General features: G+C 30.0%; 2 protein-coding genes and 1 long non-coding RNA gene across 4 annotated transcripts in view; 2 read left to right on the top strand and 1 right to left on the bottom strand.

Moving 5' to 3' along the window:
- Nucleotides 1-5075, bottom strand: part of LOC114342975 (lysosomal alpha-glucosidase-like) — a 55217-nt gene extending 50142 nt beyond the window's left edge. The window contains exons 1-2 of one of the 2 annotated variants that reach the window (XM_050651795.1): nt 4714-5075; nt 3979-4176 (exon numbers count right to left, since the gene is read on the bottom strand). In XM_050651795.1, the coding sequence (XP_050507752.1) occupies nt 3979-4176; nt 4714-4866 (351 nt within the window). In that variant the 5' untranslated portion in view covers nt 4867-5075. Of the gene's footprint in view, nt 1-3978; nt 4177-4427; nt 4576-4713 lie in introns of those variants that run through there. The other variant, XM_050651796.1, reaches the window with a different exon arrangement.
- Nucleotides 5076-5399: 324 nt separating this feature from the next.
- On the top strand, nt 5400-7976 carry LOC126885289 (uncharacterized). Its single transcript, XR_007698372.1, has 4 exons — nt 5400-5608; nt 5889-6174; nt 6587-7548; nt 7621-7976. It is a non-coding gene; the product is annotated as an uncharacterized LOC126885289 (long non-coding RNA).
- A 1111-nt stretch (nt 7977-9087) lies between these two features.
- Nucleotides 9088-14507, top strand: LOC126885290 (myb/SANT-like DNA-binding domain-containing protein 3). The gene is made up of 5 exons (XM_050651797.1): nt 9088-10325; nt 10381-10548; nt 10982-11086; nt 11523-11600; nt 13234-14507. Exons 1-5 carry the CDS (start codon nt 9884-9886, stop codon nt 13497-13499), a joined length of 1059 nt encoding a protein of 352 aa, XP_050507754.1. The 5' UTR covers nt 9088-9883; the 3' UTR covers nt 13500-14507.
- Nucleotides 14508-20538: the final 6031 nt, after the last annotated feature.

Here is a 20538-nt window from a genome sequence, read left to right on the forward strand (position 1 = left end):
TATGTATGAACCTAACCTAAAACGAGATTCGTTGTTTTTGTTGATTTATTATTATACTTATCGTTCAACGATAAATTGGACGTATCTTAAACAAATTTAATTCAAAAATGGATAATATACTACTTTTATTGATGTTTGATAATGAAATGAACAAGAAATAATTTTTGGTGCTGCTGGGCTGTGCTGGATTTGGCAGAGCAGAACCATTGGATGGCCCACCATAAATAAATAATAATTATCACGTAAATATGAATTATGTTGAAAATATTGTTCCTTAATACACAGACTTACAATTTCGTGAGCATCTACAATTATGTCTCTCCTAAGTTTCAAATACTTTATAATTAAAACCATTGTAAAATAAATATTTTCAAATAATCGCGCCGTTACAATATATTTCTTAAACACGTTCAATATTGAAGCGATACAAATACTACGTTCAATAAAATGGCGACCGCTTCGTCAACACGTTGAAGTTTAGCCTAAATTGACATGACGTTCACCCGAAAAATCTTAAACAGTTTCAGAGCGCTGACGTAGCGCACTGGTCTGGTGAACGCACCCAATATTATTACAACGATATTCTTAAATAATACGGCTATAACATACTAAAAGAATCACTCAAATCGGACCACTGGTTTATGAAATACGAGACATCAAACATGTCCTATTTTTAACGTGTTCGGCTAATTTTGCCGGTGTGTGTATTTGCACGAATCTACCGCACTAGTTTAGATATAGGAAACTTTAATATTATCTGAAAGAAAATTGATTTATTTCGCTAAAAACATAAAATACAAGGTGTTTTGTTTAAATTATTGACTTGTGGTTTGAAATAAAAAAAATGGTATAGCATTTATACATACTCTGGATGTAGATACCATGTTGTGATATAAATTACTGAAAGAAATACTTGTGTAAAGGGTTTCAAGAGTTTATTTTTATAAAGCTTTTTCTTCTTTGGCATCATAACCCTGGATGGGCCTTTGCCTGTCTGGCTATATCCTTCCATTCTGACCTCTCTTGTGTCCTTCTCCATTGTCTTACATTAATAATTTTCAAGTCGTCTACCATGTCATCCACGGGACCGTTCAAGTATTACGTAACGCAGGTTGGGGGGGGGGGGGGTCAAAAATCTTCAAAAATTGCGTTGCGTAATAGTTAAACGCCCATTACAGTGCGTTACGAAGGGGGGAGGGGGTCAAAAATCGCGTTACGTAATACTTGAACGCTCCCCAACCATCTAGTTTTGGGCCTTCCTATCACAACATTTTCTTTGTTGTTTTTGTATCTTCTTGTCTCTGGACATTTCCCAGCCATGACAGTCTTTTACTTTTCACAAAGCTTACAATATCGTATCCTTAGTTTAATTCATTAATTTTGTCGTTTCTCCTGATTATCTTTGTGCTGTCTTCCTCTTGCACTGGTCCGTATAATTTTCTCAGTATCTTTCTCTCCAATGCCTTGAGTTGCCTTGAGTTGCCATCTTGAGATGCCATCTTTTTTTGTCATTGTCCAGGTTTCGCAACCGTGGTTTAATCAATGTTCTGGAGATAGTCATTTTGGTTCTATTGTCTAATAATTTCGATTTCATCATCTTTTATTAGCATAGTATGTAGTATTCTTGGTGGTACACTGGTGTTCCACCAGGTTTAAATCGTGTGGGGGCAGTGTAACGTTTTATTTTTTTTTAATTTAAAACTTTGGTCAGACCCAAAAATTTCAAGTTTTATATAGTTAACTTGCGTATGTTTAGTCAAGTTGGAAAAATGCATACACTTGATAGGATACCTCTTAGGAATGTCCATAACGCTCTTCGATTACTGGTTTAAGCTACAAATAGTCAAACACCACGATTTTAGTTTATTCTCAGTTTGTTGTAAATGGCCGCTTATGTCAATTTATCAGTTTTTTGAGTAGTGAAAAACCCCATGGTCTGTGGTAAGTCTTAATTAGTTTTTAATTCGTTTAAAGATTAGAAGTATTTTTCTTTTGTTAAAGGATTTTTTTGCATGGCAGAGCTTTTTTTCAGAGGCAGAGGGTGCATTTAGAAATTCCTCTCATCACCGTTTTTTTTCTGCTTAACCTTAAGAGGTTTGATTATCGCATTCTGCACCCTGCCACAAGATTCTCTTTACCTGTTCTGTTCGAGATACTGAAAGGTTAGTGAACCGCTGTACTTTAACCCAAAATTCCTTAAAAGTATATTAGGTATTATATAATGTATAGCGAAATAGCAATAAGCACGAACCAAAAAGCTTTTAAGTAATAATTAATGTATCTTGCTAATAACCATTTATTTTAGATATTATTGAGGACCACAATTTTTCTTAGGAATTAGAGTATATAGTATATTGTCAGAATATGCCCTTTTTTAGTGATACATATTGCATATAATTTTACTTTATTGACTGTTTTGTCTAACTTTATAAAGGTAAGCCTGTTTAGAGTAGTTTAGTGTGATTCCTTTGATTTAATTTTGATGTAAACTTTGGTTAGTTTGATTTGAGTCTGGTATTGGGACCGTGCAAGTTCGGAAAAGCGACACCTGGTTTCTACGCTCTGCACTTTTATTCGCACTTTTAATTATATTGGCCAATCATTATGGTCCTATTTACTGGATAATTGTCAAGGCCATAGTCCAAAAAAAATAATAAGAAAAAATAAGATTTAGGTTATGTTATTAAAACGTAAATAATTGTATGTAGTAAATAAAATTAGTTATTAAAATGCAGTACTGCAAGCAAAATACAATTAATTAAATTTACCTTTATATAATAATTGCATATCATATCAATATTGTGGAGCAATGTATAATTTTTTTTCTTAAATGACAATAGGTATGAAATGTACATCAATTTGACAATTTCAATTGACAATATAAATTATTTAAGAAAGTTGCAATTTTTCTCCGCTATTCGCGCATGATCGTTTCGCGTATCCCTTCCAAGTACTTGCACACTGCGAATAAATCCCTGGTCAAGATTTATTGATGCCCTATGATTCTGCAGTCCCTAGAATTCCGTTTTTTGTACTTTCTTTGTGTCAAAATGTTAGCTAATTGTTATCTAATTCTTATTTCTCTCTTAATCGTATCCATACTCCCCTAATGCAGCTCTTTACTCTGAGCAACAAGGTCTTCGAATCTTCTGGGTATATGATTGGATTATTGTCATCTGAAGTTACCCCTTGATCCACGTAAGGATAATTAAATCTGTCATTTGAGAATGCCGACACGTCCACAAAAGCAAAGTTGTGGAAAAGTACAAAAAAACATTTCTAGGTTCATTTAGAATGTTAAATAGGGTCGAGTTTCTCTTGAAACATGTGACTCTATATCTAGGTTAGTAAAAATGATTGATTGGTAAAAACCAAAATTGATTTTTTTGGACATGTCGGGTTTCTCAAACAACTGATTATTGCACTTGATCGTGGGAGCATAAAGGCTGCCATGTAACATAACTACTCCACACAAATGGAAATTGGTTTACTCAGAAAAGACGTATATTTAGATTAAATAAAGAACTAAAAAACTTGTATATCATTATACTTTTTTATATGACCACATAATGATGGATAAAGAAAAACATTTTATTAGGTCAAAAAAGGTCTCGATTATCTATTAAATAAAAAAGTAGAATAAAATCAACAGTAAGAGACACACACATATGAAAACTGTTCAAAAGAACAAAATATAAGATGCTGTGGTAGTGAAATGATCCATAATTATACAAACTAACAATACAATAGAATTACTGTAGCTACCTATGCATCCCGTATTATATCATATCGCCACACATTATCTATATATTACGTACTTTATCTGTTAATACCAAATGATGATAATTTATATTGTTTTTTCCATTCAGTTCAAATTTCTAAATGTTAGTGATTCATGATCATCTATATTTTATAATATAGAACATTTTTAGGAATGTCATATTATTTAGGATCTTAAAAATAATAAAAAATACTTACAGCTGGAGCATTACGATGGTAAAAATCTTGATTGTCAAAAGTGAATCTAAAGCAATTAACTAGATATATTATCGGTAGTATTATAAAAACAGATATTAGGATGAAAATCACCAGTATTATAGGGAGACTAGGACGGAATACTGGTTTCACCTCACTTGTCTCTTTAAAACGTACATAACCACCAATGTATTCTTCATTCTGAAACAGAAAAAAAAACATTTGTAATCATCTATAGATACTTTAAACAGCTCTTTTTCATATTTTAACGCTTTGGCTGTGTTACAAAACAAATAGACCTCGTATTACCTATACTAACAGTTGGCTGCATCAACTGTGTCATAATGCACTGTGGCAAAGGTTCGCTACAGGACATATACAGCTCGTAACACACTCAATGTAAAAAACACAGCCAAGGTGTTAAAAAATACAGAAGCATACTAAATACCAACCCTTATGAACTGTGATTTCATGTTAAATTATTCAATGTTTAGTTCATTGACTGATTCGCTTAAAAACAAATACAAGCTAATAAAGGTTTTCTTATAAATTGCATGGTAGTGAATAGTTGTTGTTTTTAAAAACAGCATTGACCTATATGCCTTTATCATGGGTTTTTTAATTTCATTGCCTTTTAATAAGCTATTAATAGTGCATTGATTATCAAATAACGTCATTATTATTAAATGCATAACAAATAAACATTAACTTTATGTAATATGTGGAGATTTTGTTTACCTGGGACGGATTGGACTTTGTGCAAGACTCTTTTATATCGGGAAATTTGTTACCCCTATCATCGTAGAACGCTTCAAAAGAAACCAAATTGGTCGTCGAAATTTGTCTTCCTTTTCGAATTCCAAACGATTTGATAAAATCTCGTATTTTCATTTTGTGTTATTGAACTTTTGTACATCTATTGATAAAAATGTTAAATGTTTAACTGAACAAAACTCCTGTTTATATTCACTTCATATTTACACAATCGAACTGATAAACATTTCCTATTTCTCCGATAAACAGGGATTTCTCCTTCTGTTTATATTTTTATTGCGGATTGGATGACATACTTTTTTGGTTCTTTCGGGGGGGTAATCGGGGAATGGATCCGATCTATATCCAGTGGACCAATGGAAGAGTCATTATTAATCCATTAAAAATTATTGAGCAATTGTATTGGCTTACTGTAACAGATAGTTTCAAATATTTTATTATCTTTGCAGAATAAGTTCAAATTGATTTTTATTATAATTTACATAGTATACATAATATTAATTTGTAATACTAGAACGATAAATCAAGGTTTTCTTTTTCCTGTTTGTTTTATTTTATCAAAATTAAAATACATATTATTTCAAAAATAAGGGAGAGATTAAATGTCCAGCAAACGACGGCAATGTTGCCAGATTCCTTTTAGCGGGAATTTTAAAATTTTATACCAGTTTGGTTTTAAATTTGACAGTTCTGTTTTCTCAAGTCAAAAATCTTAACCTTACTTTTACAAGTGATTAGGATTATTATTATTTTATTTACATGTAAATTGAAACAATAAATATTGTGCTGTGTCATAATTTCAAACTCATTATGTTGCAGTCTTTTCCAGTTGATAAAATTGCAATTCAAAAACTTTGAGGTAGGTACATGTAACTTCCACATTATTATTTATTTTTTAAGTATTAAGGTTGATGTTGATATCAAAAATTTAGATTTCAAAGATAGTTTTATGTAGGTAGATACTAATAGAGTAATACTAGATAATAGATTAGATACAAAGTAAGCTGTAAGTATTTTTTTTTTTTTTTTTTGGAAATGGCTTTGGCAGAGCCAAATAGCCAGACTTGTTTCTGATTGATTGCAAGCTGTAAGTAGTATAACTGCCAATGTAATCACCTGTTATGTTGTTTTTTTTTTAGATTTGTACTGTATGGATGGCACAGGAAGAGAACAAGAACATGAAACATCTTATTATGAATGTATATGTATGTGATCCTCAAAAAATGATTTTACAAAACAAGATAGAGAAAGAGCTTTAAAATCCCAAGGATCCTGCAAAATGTTTATTTGGTGTACTAGTCGAATAATAGTATCTAAAAATATTGAAACTATTTACGGGCATGAGGATGATATAGAGCACTTACATAAATACCAAAATCAGATAAATATCTCTTCAAAGTTTATTTTGAGACTTTCTTCAAAAATGTAAGTAAAATATTTGCATATCGACGGCGGAAAGGTAGGACTTCGTAACTGAAAAAATTTTATAACATAAGTTACTTCAGTTTTCGCTTTAGAATAAGTGTATCGGTAGCTATTAAACAGCGATTACAGCTGGGAAAGTTTCCGGAAGGCTTCCAAAAGGCTTTCCCAGCTCTAAAAGCTGTTTAATAGGTGCTGATACACTTATTCTAAAGTGAAAACTGAAGTAACTCATTTTATACAAATTTTTCAGTTATGAGGTCCTGCCTTTCCGCCGTCGATATACACAATATAATTTAAAACAAGAATGTTACCACTAAACCACTTTTTAAATATTACTCATGAATATTTACTACAGTTTACAATTTCAAACTAGTGTGTTTGATTCTCCTATACCTATATTTTACTTTTTTAGTAAACTTCAGACTGTTCAGGATAGCATAATAGCATAGGAGGCGAATTAAAAAGAATTAATTTACTTACAAGAAAAGATATCACAAACATTAAACTTTCTTATGGCATTGATTTGAAAGATGGGTATATGTACAATGATGATGCAACCAGTGTTTATTTTTGGGTTGAATGCTTACAGACTCATGTCCAATATTATTTTACAAACAACAGGGCATACTAATGGATATTCATTCTGAATTTAACATTTATGATTTTTGTCTTATTTTCCTTAATACTGTGCCAAAAGGAAATGTTAATTAAGTTTGGTAAATCCTTTATCGCAATCGATGGAACTCATGGGCTCAATTCCTATGACTTTGAACTTATGACAGTATTAGTAAAAGATGAATTTGGGAATGGATTTTGTACTGCTTTCTTATTTTCAAATAGAAAAGATACCTACTTTAATTTACCAATTTTTTTAAATAAATGTCTGTGTTGGTATTATATGTATAGTCAAATGTTTTCATATCAGGCATAAGCGACACCTTTTACAATGCCTCGTCAAATGTAATGGGTATTGCTCCTAATAGACTGTTAAGTGCCTAGCACATAGATAGGTCATGGTAAGTAAATCTTAATAAAATATCTGATTCTGAAAAAAATCCTATTATGTATACAAGATGTATTAATGATGGTTTAGAAAGTATTAATAGCTTTTTGGGTAGACTTCTAAGTGATGCAGATACATACAATTTTAGTAAGTATTTCCAGTAGAACTACTGCAATAACATCCAACAATGGGCCTATTGTTATAGGAAGGGGTTGTGGAATTAATACCAATATGACCATTCAAAATTTTCATAAAATTTTGGATAAAAGGGTATCCATTAGTTGTTATCAGTTAATTTTAAAACTTGGCACTCATGGAGAGCTATACCATAATATATAATAGGTATATCTGATAATATTAAATCTCATATTGTTCACTACAGTAGTAATGAGTGAGCCTGCATACACAGAACCATAATAATATATTATAGTTCGTGTATGCAGGCTCACTCATTACAATAGTGAGCAATATGAGATATAACATATTATAGTATAAGTCTCTGTGCATGACCAGATTAACATGTTTGGTGCCCATCTCGAACAAGCTCCACTTGGCTGGTACCACATACTTAAATCATTTATTTATACATACAGTACTACTCACATAACTTATGTGTTATCAGTACCTTCCGTAAAACCTTTGTGATGCTACCCATACGTCATGGCCACTGAATGTGTTAAAGCTTGTTAATGTAGGAGAGTTATACTAAAATATATATCTTATATTATATTGCCTTAAATAGAAAAAATATCTTATTTAAATTGTATCAATTAAGTTTTGATTTAATGAAATAAACCTTTTAATTAAAAAAGTGTTGTTTACTTGTGTACACCCAGCAATATCCTGATCATAGATAAATAATATAGTATTACCGGATCCTGATATGCAGACGCCAGTAGGGCTTTTCATCGATTGTCATTTGTTTCGAGCTTCTGTCATGAGTCACATAATATTAATGTATCTACGTCATACGTCTTTGGTTTGTATCATTGGTATATACCAATAACGTACGACGTAGATATATTAATATTATGTGACACATGACAGAAGCTCGAAACAAATGACTGTGAATGAAATGCCCTATTGAATAGGGCTTTTCATCGATTGTCATTTGTTTCGAGCTTCGGTCAAGTGTCACATAATATTAATATATCTACGTCATACGTCTTTGGTTTGTATCATTGGCAATATCAATAACATATGACATAGTATATTAATATTAGACAACACATGACAGAAGCTCGAAACAAATGACTGAGTGAAAAGCCCTATATCATGTAAATACAAGTCATAAAGATGTCTTTCTACAGTTAAAATTGCACAGCCTAAAGACATCATTTATGTAACTTCTTAAGCCGTCACAAAATGACTGCAATAAGAAAATAGAATTTATTAAGCCCTCGCTAAGAATGTTTTTTTCAATTTTTTTTATTTTGCGGCTTTAGTGCTTAGCTATTTAGCCAGATACATGATGAGAATTAATACTATTATAATACATAATAAAACTAATTCAAATTACTAGTAATTTTATTAATATTCTGAATAATTATGTAACCACTTAATACTAAAATAAAAAAGTGTCCATCTATACTATCCCAACACATTTTCACCTTTGAAATCGTAAATTTCCATTCCCATTAAAAAATAATTTGTACTGTATAAGTATATTTCTTTTGAGCTTCATTTTTTTTTCAAAATACTGCAACAGGTGTTTTAAATTATGACACAGTACAATACTTGTTTCAATATTTACATGTAAATAAAATAATCCTAATTACTTGTAAAAGTAAGGTTATAAATTTAAGAATACAGAACCAGAGACAGAACTCTCTTTTAAAACCAAAGTGGCATTAGACTAATTTTAAAATTCCCGCTAAAAGGAAAAAGGTAAATCTGGCAACAGTGCCGTCGTTTGCTGGACATTTAGGGCCGATTGTACATTGGTGGCTTAAGCCATGGCTTAGTTGAACCGGGTTCAATTTTGAGCGTCGGTTTAACTTCTTTCGGGTTGTTCAATGACGAGTTTAGTTAAGCCGAGGCTCATACAAATTTTGGTAAGGTTGGCAACGTAACGCATGCTTTTTCGATTAGAGGTTAAATCAATTCTCGTTATAAAATCAATTTTCATTTTCCCGCGATTTGTCTCTTGTTTAGCACGTTGTTTATTAGTTGTTGAAATAATATTCTTTTATGTAATTAATATATTAGTTTTATCTGTATTTTCTTATTGTTTAGTTATTAATCATGAATTTAGTTTATTAGTTATTACTGTAGTTATTGTTTAATCCTGTAATTTTATTTTATTTAGATCTGGTGAGTAGGTATTCTTTTGTGTTAACCTTAAGTTTTATCTGTATTTTTAACGTTAATTTAAAGTTTATTAAGTAGTCATTAGTTTGCCTTAGTTATTCATATTAGTTTTTTAGTAGTAGTAGTAGTTTATTAATAGTCATTAGTCATTTGTAATTCTGTAGTTTTGTTTTATTTACATAGTTCTTGTGAATATTCTTTTATATTAATATTTAGTTTTATCTGTCTTTATTAACATATTAAGTAGCCATTAGATTATTAAGTAGTCATACTTGATTCCTTTTAATCATTTTTTACCTTTAATTTGCAAATAGTTTTTATAGGTAAGTATATTATGATAATCTTGCAATGTGTTTATTTTTATAATGTGAAAAATTATTTTTAGAATCATTTATAATGGACTCAAAAAGAGCCCCAAACTTCACCTCGCAAGAGGAAAAAATATTAGTGGCTATGGTCAAAAAGTACAGCCATATAATAGAAAACAAAATGTCTAATGTAAATATTAGCAATCAGAAAATGAGAACATGGTCAAAAATTGAGGAAGAATTTAATTCCTCAGTCGGTACAAGTTTTCGCGATATTAAAGTACTTCGGAAGAAGTATGAAAACATCAAAAAGAGAACAAAGAGGAAGTTTGCTGACGAGAAATCCCATGTATTGGGTACAGGTGGAGGTTCGCAGATGGACACAAAACTTGACGATATAGATATGGATATAAAAGAAATTCTGGGCACCCGACTGGAAGGAAGGGCTACAGAATTTGATGGAGATGTCAAGGACCAGCCAGATGAGGTGTACAACAGTTATGTTGATGATGAGGCAGATAGTGAAAGTGGTATGTTGTATAAGATAGTATAAGTATATTTTAAACTAAATAATGCCTGTTTTAGAGGTACCAATGTTACATAGCAAATATGATTTAGAGTGGAACATGGTGGATTACATGTATGTAGATCCAAAACAATCCACTAGCAGTGGACCAAATATTAATACACCATCTACTAGTAGTGAACAGAACATGTTTGGTGAACCCTCTACTTGTAGCGGACTACAAATAAGTAAGTAGCAAGTTTAAAAAATAAATTTAACTTTGTTCATTACTTTATTTTGCTAAATTCTCTGGTTTAAATAATAAGATTACATCTACCGGTTCTGGCAAAAAGTCATTGCTATGCCAATACCATAAACAGTTTATAGTTTGGTGGGCAACAGGTAATTTATTTTCTGAATTATTACTCATATTTGATTGTTATTAATATTTTTAACATTGAATAACTATTCTCTGGTTTTTCCTTATTTGTTTAATAAAGTCTGTAGAACTTTTATATAAAGAAATAAGTTCTAGAAAAAAGAGGGAGCTAAAAGAAGAGATATTAGTTAGATTGAAATATTTTAATATTAGAGTTGTTCTATTGTTTGAACTTTTTTACTTATATGATTGATTTTTATGTAGCACATTTATAGTACTTACAATGTTTTCAAAACTTACAGGTAGCGACAGTACATTGACGAAAAGGGAGACACCAAAATTAAAAAGCATTCGATTAAAACCTGTGGTAATAGAAGAACCACCCACTAATAGCGGAGCGAAAATAAGTAAGTAGCAAGTTTAAAAACTAAATTTAACTTTGTTAAAGGTGTACATAATAACTGGTGTACATAATAAGATTACATCTACCAGTGCTGGCAAAAAATCATTGCTGTGTCAGTACACAAATTTATTTCCTGAATTGTTACTCATATAATTGATTGTTATTAATATTTTTAACATTGAATGACTATTTTCTGGTTTTCCTTATTTATAATTTACAGTAAATTCTTCCTTGTGGATATTTTCCTTATTTCTTTAATAAGTAGAACTTTTGTATAAACAAATAAGTTCTAGAAATAAAAGAAGCTAAAAGAAGTTAGATCAAGCATTTGATTGAAATATTGTATTATCAGAGTTGTTCTGTCGTTTGAACTTTTTGCTTTTATGATTGATTTTTATGTAGCACATTTATAGTACTTATAATGTTTTCAAAACTTACAGGTAGCGACAGTACATGGAGAAAGAGCGAGCCACAAAAACTAAAATCTAATCCGTCAAAGCCATTGGTGGTAGAAGATAGTAAGTTATTATTATAAATAATAGCTGTATGTACAGTAAAACCTCCTTTAACTGAATCCTTTTTAACCGAAACATTGTTTAACTAAAATGGCTGGCAGTTTCAATAATTTCGTCAATAAAAAGTACCTAAATTAAAAAAAAGCAATAAGTATTGAGGAAACTGAGTGTTTTTTAAAAAAAATCTATTTTCTTTTGTGTTTTCCTTTCATAACCATGTTTGCAGCTATACCTCTCCAATACTATGTAATTTTATAAAAGAAGAATACAAACAACAATGTTATTTTTAACTGAAATTCTTGTTACCCAAACAGCCTCCCCCCAATTATTTTGGTTATCGGAGGTTATACTATGTTAGTTTAATAATATTAGGCTAGGAACCGGTATAGGTGAAATTTGCTAATCATTTTAGGCACAATAGGAGCCTATAACTAAATAGTACATCTTCCACTTCAGAATTCGTTATCAAAATACAAAACATTAATAAATAAAATTTTGTTTTTTGTAGCTTGGTAAAAAATTCTTCTACTAATTTAATTTTATCTGATTCATTCATATTGACAATTTATTTCATTAATTCTCTAAATTTTTGTTATTATTATTTTTTCTTAAAGTAGGTAATGAAATAAAAGACATTCTCACAATCAATACTGATTGTGAGAACGTCTTTTATTTCATTACTTACTGAGTAGGGGAGAGTTGGATAAAACGGGATAGTCGGATAAAATGGATACCTAGCCTAGAGACCCAACTAGTGCTGCTATCATTCAGACAATGACGAAAACTTGTTCTCAGTCGTCATTTTAACATTCTCAGTTCGTTTTACCTCGATGCCATTATTTGATGAAAAGTTGTTGTGTTTAGAATTGTTTGACTCTATTTTTTTGGTACTTTGTACTTTTAAGTGCGTTGTTTTCTACATTATATTGCCTACATATCTAAACATTTAATTCCGGTGACTATTACATTTAATTAAGCACTCTTTAACGAATATTCTCATGTGTAGTCTATCTAATTTTACTTTCACGTTTAGGCAGAAGCCATTTTTGTTTTGAAAAATGAAAATTCACGAGTTGGACAAAACGGGACACAAGTTGGATAAGACGGGATAGTTTTTTATGTCCTGTTTCATCCATCTATTTATTTGTTGACCTATTAATTTTTTAAATAGCACTAAAGCATGTTCTCATACTGCAGAAAAGAACAACATATTTTTAGGTAAAACATAAAAAAGGCCTATTTTTAAGTTTCTAACTACTGAAGATATTGTTTTTTCAAAGGTAAATTTTGCTTTGCAGTCTTATATCTACGTAAATATACTTTTTAGATAATTTTATGCAAAAAATTAAATATTGTGAACCTATCCCGTTTTACCAACCATGGTATGCTAAAACGGGATGTGCAGGACTTTAATAAATATTTTTTTTACTATTTTTCAGTCATTAAAAATAGCTAAAAATATGTTTTTTGTGTGCTTAAATAAATGATATACCTATAAAAAATAATACGATAATTTCTTTAACATTTTTTCTGTAATAAAAATAAACAAGAATGGTATCCCGTTTTGTCCAACTCTCCCCTACCTATATGGACTGACACATGCAACCCATTCATTATTGATTTTCTAAATTTTCAGGAAAACAATCCAAAGCCAGCACTATTACAACAAAGCTGTCACAGTGGGCAGCTGCAAAAACAAGTATAGAGGAGTTCAAAAGAACGCGCTTAGAAGAAGAGTATAAGCTCAAACTTGATCTCCTAAGACAAGAATCAGATGCAAGAGTGGCAATGATAAAAGAGGACCAGAAAGCTAAGACAAAATTAAGAATATTGGGCACACAGCCAAATTTGACAAAGGAGCAAGTCAATGAAATATTTAAGAAAATTTCTGATATGGAATAGATGTGTGTGGGTATACTTGGTTTTGTTTTAGTAGGAATATATATATTTTAGGCTTCTCTTTGATCCTCTTTTATTGGTATTCTCATACATATCTCTTTTGCTGCAGATTTTCCAAGTGTCTTGTCTAATTTTCAGTATTTGGATTTTTTCATCTCTCAGTTCATTCTGGAGATATGCTATTTTTCTGTGCTTTTTTTTTCTCTTAGTGTGTAACCACACGTGTGTTTTCTCTTATGTGTAACCACACGTTGACTATTCTGGAGCTATTTCCTCATGGCATCAAATGTAAATTACTAATTTATTTGGGAAATAAGCCACAATTTAAGTTTGAAATTAAATTTTTTAGACGTTTTCCATTTCGGAACTCATCAAGTCTTCTAATAATTTAATTTAATCCGACACGTTCATATTATTAATTATGATTTACACTTAATTTAATTAAGTAATTAGGAAAGTATTCATGCCTCTAACAAAATCTTGTTATATTATTGTCTACTTCTCTTTCTCCTCCATCAGAACAGTTTCATTTTCTACCTTTAGTAATGCCATTGCAGCTTCCTCTTTTTCATCTAGTATGGGTAAATGGCATTGCAATATTGTGTAACACTGATGTTGCAATTATAATTCCTTTTATGCATTCTAGGTTTACCTTTATTCCAAGGACCAATAAAAGAAACTGCTGTTTCCATATCCCCAAATGTCCTTTCTATTGGATTCCTGGTTTCTAATTTGTGACTCTTAAATAAATTTTCAGCTGGTGATTGAATATTGAGTAAGGATGTTATCAGGTATTTATTGACTCCATAACCACTATTGCCAATCAAAAGATACTAGTCCAGTTCTTCACATTCTCTTCTTCTACATAACTTTATAGATATGTTATTATCAAAAGCACCCAAAAATGTTCAAGATTTTTTTATTCTAGGGAATTGGGTAGGGCATTTAAATAATTTGTAATGTAAATTAGTTCGTTTAATGATTAAAAAAGGTAATATGTATAAAAGTATTGTAAACATATAGTTAATTTTAGATTAATAATAAATTATATATTTCTATATATATATATATATATATATATATATATATATATATATATATATATATATATATATATATATATATATATATATGCGTATTTATTTACTGATATACCATGTATACTTAACATCAACCTGTATAAAACACAAGTTGCGTTAAAACAAACAAAACCAAAATTAGAATGAAACATTAAGTTTGAAAGTTAACTTATTTGGAAATCATACTGAAACCTTAATTTCTTTTAAAGGTTGTAATTTTAACTATTTATAATGGGAAATAAGCCACAATATTATAAAAAAATGATTTTTATTTTAACGTTTCGACGCCCAAATCGGGTGCCATTGTCAAAATACAAAATACTACTAACATAAACAAAAATGTTGTTGCTTAGTAAAAAAATTCTTCTAATAATTTATTTAATTTGACTCATTTATATCGGCAATTCAGATACATATTGATACATTTTAAAGTAGAAGACTTTAAAATGATATTGCCAATATTTATGAGTTGCATTCCTGGGACGACTTTACTGAAAGATAGTTCATTCGATTACATGAAGTCAACCCCAACTCAAGAATATCCGTCACAAAAAAATCATAGCATGTGATCTGCCTTTAAAAAGACAACCACATGCAACGGTGACATTAAAATTCTCGCGTTAGAGATCTCATAGTAAATCATGAGGGAAAACCAGGAAAAACCTCGTGATACTATCCCGACATCGTAAGTATTTGGTCTTATATTTAATTTACTCTCAAAATTAATACCAAATTCTGACTTTACTATAATTTTGTTTAAATTATAAATAATATCAATAATACATGGATATAAGTAATACTAAAATATAAAATATGTACTAACTCGACTATTGACTTACTAATTGTGGTATTTTCTTTCTAGTGACTTCCTCTTTCAGTATGGGTATCCACATCCTACTGCATTCCACCGAGGAATTTGACAATTGGTTTCGTTTAGCATAATTAGAGCCGCTTCTTTGATTTTTCTCTTTTTACTATCTGTTTCTTTCAGGACTATACTTGAATCTCTCCACTGAACTCTATGTTCATTATCCCATGCGTGTTGACATATTTGAGATCTATCAAATTCTCTATTTTTAATATAAGATTGATGTTCACTTATTCTAACGTTTAATGGTCTTGATGTTTCACCTATATAAAACTGTTCGCATTCACAAGGTATTTTATAAATACAATTCTTTGTCCTTTCTTGTTCATTGTTAGGTTTAGTTTTAGATAGAATAGATCTCAATATGTTGGTTGTTTTGAATGTTGTTGAAATGTTGAATTAATTTCCTATTGTTTTAAGTTTCTCGGATAGTCCTTTTATGTATGGTATTGATATTTTCCTCGTATTATTTCTTGTGAATGTTGTAGGATCCCGTCCTATGTTGTTCTGTTCCATTCGATCAAATCTTGACAATTCCTTATTTATAAACGATAAAGGATAATCATTTTTTAATAAAACAGATGTTAAGACTTGTTTTTCTTCTAGAAATGAATTTTACAAAAACACTCAACACCACAAAATAACTTACAGTAGGGGTTATTACAATAGCCAACTTGCAATGATAATTTATAAATAGTAAAGAGTCTGGAGTTCCCCAGGCAATAGCTCCTAATTGCAATTGGTTTTCTTATTTATTAGGTTAAAGAAAAGTTAAAATCAAAGTTATTAATACATATTATGTTTAAGAAAATATGATTTAAACAGGGTTTTTTCCTCATTTTATTTGTTTAAAATATAAAATAAAAAAAACGCATGTTTAAAACATAAAAAATGTTTAAAATAAAAAAACATGTGTTTTTAAACATATTTTATTTGTTTAAAACATAAAATTTAAAAACAAAATAAAACATGTTTAAAACAAAAAAAAGTGTTTTGTATAAAATTAAAAAACATGTTTTTTGCAACCCTGCTTTAAGTTAATTTTGACCATAGATTGTAGCATGAAACAATGTTGAAAATCTCAGTGTTATGAGTTCTTCTAGTGTTGCCATTAAAATTTATACAATCATTTGCCAAAAACTGTTACATTTTGAATATTGTACTATACAACTATGTTGTTTTTTATACTGAATTTTGTAATGACATATCCTATACATTTATAATGTATTAAAGGATCAATAAAATATGACAATGATTAATGTGATAGTTGGTTGTAGTAGTAGGTTGCGCTATATTTGATCCACATAAAAATCATAAAAAATCCTTTAAATTAAATGAAAAGCTTACAATATATACTGCAGAATTAATAGCCATATTAGAAGCTCTCCTGTATATAAGTAATATGAAAATTACAGCAGAATCATTTGCAATTTGTTCTGATAGTAAAAGTGCTATTATGAAAATAAAAAATATCCACCAAGTCAGTAGTAGTTATATTTTGACTAATATAATTATTAAACTTCAAGAATTACAAACAAAAAAAATCAATGTATCATTAGTTTGGATTAAAGGACATTGTGGAATAAAAGAGAATGAAGAAGTGGACGAAGATGCTAAGAAAGGAAGTAGAACTGGAGAGCTTTTAAGTTATAAATGTCCCCACAGTGAAATTGCCTGCCACGTAAAACCCATAATACTAGCCGAATGGAGAGAAATGTATAGTAACAGTCCAAAGGGAAAATTTTATAAAAACATAGTTACCAAGCCTCCTGGCCAGTCTTGGTTCTCAAGACTGTCGGGAAGCAAGCGGTTTTTCTCTGTTTTGTGCAGGTTAAGGTTCAACCATGTTTTAACTCCCCAATACAAATATAAAATAAAATTGAGTGATTCTCCTAATTGTTCATGTGGAGAAGAAGGTACAGCGGAGCACATGATCCTAGGCTGTTCTAGAATAATAAATGAGGTTAAATTATTAAATGAAGAAATGGCCAAAATACCCAAAATCACCAGACCATATAACCTAACTCAACTATTAAGAGCAGAAGATTTCAATGTTTATCAAATTTTGTACAAACATATTTTATGTATTAGATTAAGTTTATAACCTATGTTTTTTTTCCTTTCGTGTTAAGCCCTATGCCTATCCGAGGTCCACCTGTCTCGTCTAAATGCTCTGATCGACCCCTGAGCGTCAAATTGTGTCCTAGTCTAATATCCCAAATTATATTGAAAAAAAGACAATGAAAAATAAAAAAAAATATCAAAAAAAAATATATATATATAAAAAAAATAAATAAATAAATAAAAAAAAAATACATAAAAAAATGATAAAAAAAAATCAAAATGAAAAGAAATAATTCCAAATAAAAACAAAAATCGTTGAAAATTAGATATAGGTATATAAAATAGTTCTTTGTAAAATTGGAGCAGGATTGTGATTGGATACATACCTGAACAAATCAGTAGAAAGCAGGAAGCACTCCTTTAGAGCTTCCGCATAAATAATACAAATAATCCCAAAAAGGTAAGATGGCGAATGGACATTGACTCCGAAGCCAATAATGCTCAAACACACACACACAATGTGATAGTTTTAAAATTAAAAAATGTAGTTGAGAAAAAATTAGCAAATAGACTAACTACCTATGTCTTAAACATTTATCATCTATACTATCACCTTAGAACATACTAGATGGCAGATTGTAACTTTTCGTTTGTTATTTACATATTTCCAAAAATGTTAAGGATTAAATACAATCCCATTCCCAAGTATTGTCTTTTATAAATAATTTAAATTAACTTAACTTAAGTAATACTAATTAAATTAACTACCTTACGGGGTTACATAGGTCTTACGGGTGAAAAAATGACCTTTTAAAAAAATTATATCTCAAAAACTAAAAATTATTTTTATTTATAATTGGAACATGTAAAAGTATAGTACCTAAGGTACTCTCAAAAAAATGTTTAGCCAAAAATATTTATTTTTGTAGAGTTGACTGCAATTTTTAGACAACAGCCCTTTCTTTTGCAGTGGGCAGCATAACTAAGTCCAGTCTCATCTGAAATCAAAAAGTTTCTTGTAGTTTATAGTATTCTCTGGCTAGTGAATGAACGAAGGAATTAAAAAAATGAAATTTGAAGATTTTACATAATAAACACATTTTTGACCCCAATTTTTCTCATTTTTTTTAAATGACCATTTTTATAAAACAAAAATAACTTCATCTAATAAAAATTCCTTCGTTTATTCACTAGCCAGAGGTATAAACTATAAGAAACTTTTTGATTTCAGATGAGACTGGACTAGTTATGTTGCCCACTGCAAAAGAAAGGGCTGTTGTTTAAAAATTGCAGTCAACTCTACAAAAATTAATATTATTGGCTAAATTTTTTTTTGAGAGTACCTTAAGTAAGTACTATACTTTTACGTGTTCCAATTATAAATAAAAATAATTTTAGTTTTCGAGATATAATTTTTTTTAAAAGTACTTTTTTTACCCACAAGACCTATGTAACCCCTTAATCTACCATTTAACCAAACTCAAAAGTAATTCCTAATTAATACTAGCAAAGTAATTTTACACTAGTCAACAAAAAAACAAAAAAAATGCGACTGATGTTAAAATGACTGTACCGGAGAGTTTAAAGCGTCCTGAATGCGAATTCAAACACTAAAATTTTCCACCACGTATAAATTTTGAATTATCTTCTTCTTAAGGTGCCGTGCATTTCTGCTTAGGGGTCCACGCATACATTGTCTTGTCAGGTGAAATGTTAGATGTTGAGTTAGAGAATGCACCAAATATTGCTGTTTATTATAAAAATTCTTTTATACTATATACACATAAGTTCAGAACTAGAAACAAAAACCATAGTAAGTCTTTTGTACACAATTTTCTGCCTATCCCAATTTTCCCATAACACTATGTGGATTACTACAAACACACATATTTTATCCTGCTTAGTAAAAAACTAGGATAGCTCCTGGTTACGGTTCCTAAATATTGTAAGTTTTACTGGCTAGTAAATTCCATTAAAAAAATCCATTATTGTAATGTAGAACCTAGAGTTTGTTAAGCATTTTTGTTTGTTTGTTTGTCTTTTGGGCAAGTGAAGGTCTCGAACTAAATCATGTAATTCGGCTTGTTGGATGCAATAAGGTGCTTTTTCGTCGCTTTCGGGAAAATAAGAATAATTCTTTTCTGATACATCATCGGGTTAACTTTTATCGCCATACATTTCCAAATCTTCTTCCCAATTTGCCGGGGGTCCTGGAACTGGTAAATCTTCTCCATGGAAAACCGGTTTTATTGCTGAGATAATATCTGGATATTCAATTGTATGCTTGCCTTTCCTTGGAAACCCAGACACTTTTGTCATGCAGAAGTAACAGTGGTTAAAACGGTTTAGAACTATAATAAGTTTAAATGAGTAGTTTTACTGATTAAGGATTACCTTTGGTTTATTCTTTATTTAAATGTTATGTGTTATTCGTAGATATTCCAGTGTTGTCAAATTATGCACAATTTTTAGGAAAAACGTTAATTTGATAACATCACTCACCGATATATTACAAATGACTGTTTTAAAAAAAATTAGTAAAATACTCATAACTCAAAAATCGTAACTCATTTTTTTTTAAATCATAACTCAAAAATCTTACGTGTTAGAAACTTTTCATCATCATATTCATATTCAGAGAGCAAAAATTAACAAAACACCATTTTGCATTCCAGTCGCAAATTGGTTGTAAACTAGTGTTATTATTTAATCCTATATCCTTAAGAGGAAACAGCGATCAACAGGTAGCAATAAACGTGTTCCAAGACTGCGGCTCTAATTTTGAATAGTTTGTCGAGATATTTGGTACACATATTCGTAAAATAATAAAGAATAGCGGTACAGAGCCCAATTTTAGAAATATGTTAGTATATGGAAATTACTCTACACATAAATAAAATATTGAAAAAAGGAGCCTGTACCGCCATTAAGAAAGACAAAAAAATACACTTACTTCAAATAAACTTTTTTACCCCATACCTAGATTTTGTGTAATCTTGGAACTACTAAAAATAGATTTTTTTATAACAAG

The sequence above is a fragment of the Diabrotica virgifera genome, chromosome 5 (genome assembly GCF_917563875.1).
Source record: "Diabrotica virgifera virgifera chromosome 5, PGI_DIABVI_V3a".
NCBI classification, from domain to species: domain Eukaryota; kingdom Metazoa; phylum Arthropoda; class Insecta; order Coleoptera; family Chrysomelidae; genus Diabrotica; species Diabrotica virgifera.

Coding starts and splice junctions, on each gene's coding strand:
- LOC126885290 (XM_050651797.1), top strand. CDS start 9,884: ATGGACTCAAAAAGAGCCCCAAACTTCACCTCGCAAGAGGAAAAAATA. Junction 11,087..11,522: donor TAATAGCGGAGCGAAAATAA/GTAAGTAGCAAG, acceptor CAAAACTTACAG/GTAGCGACAGTACATGGAGA. Junction 11,601..13,233: donor GCCATTGGTGGTAGAAGATA/GTAAGTTATTAT, acceptor CTAAATTTTCAG/GAAAACAATCCAAAGCCAGC.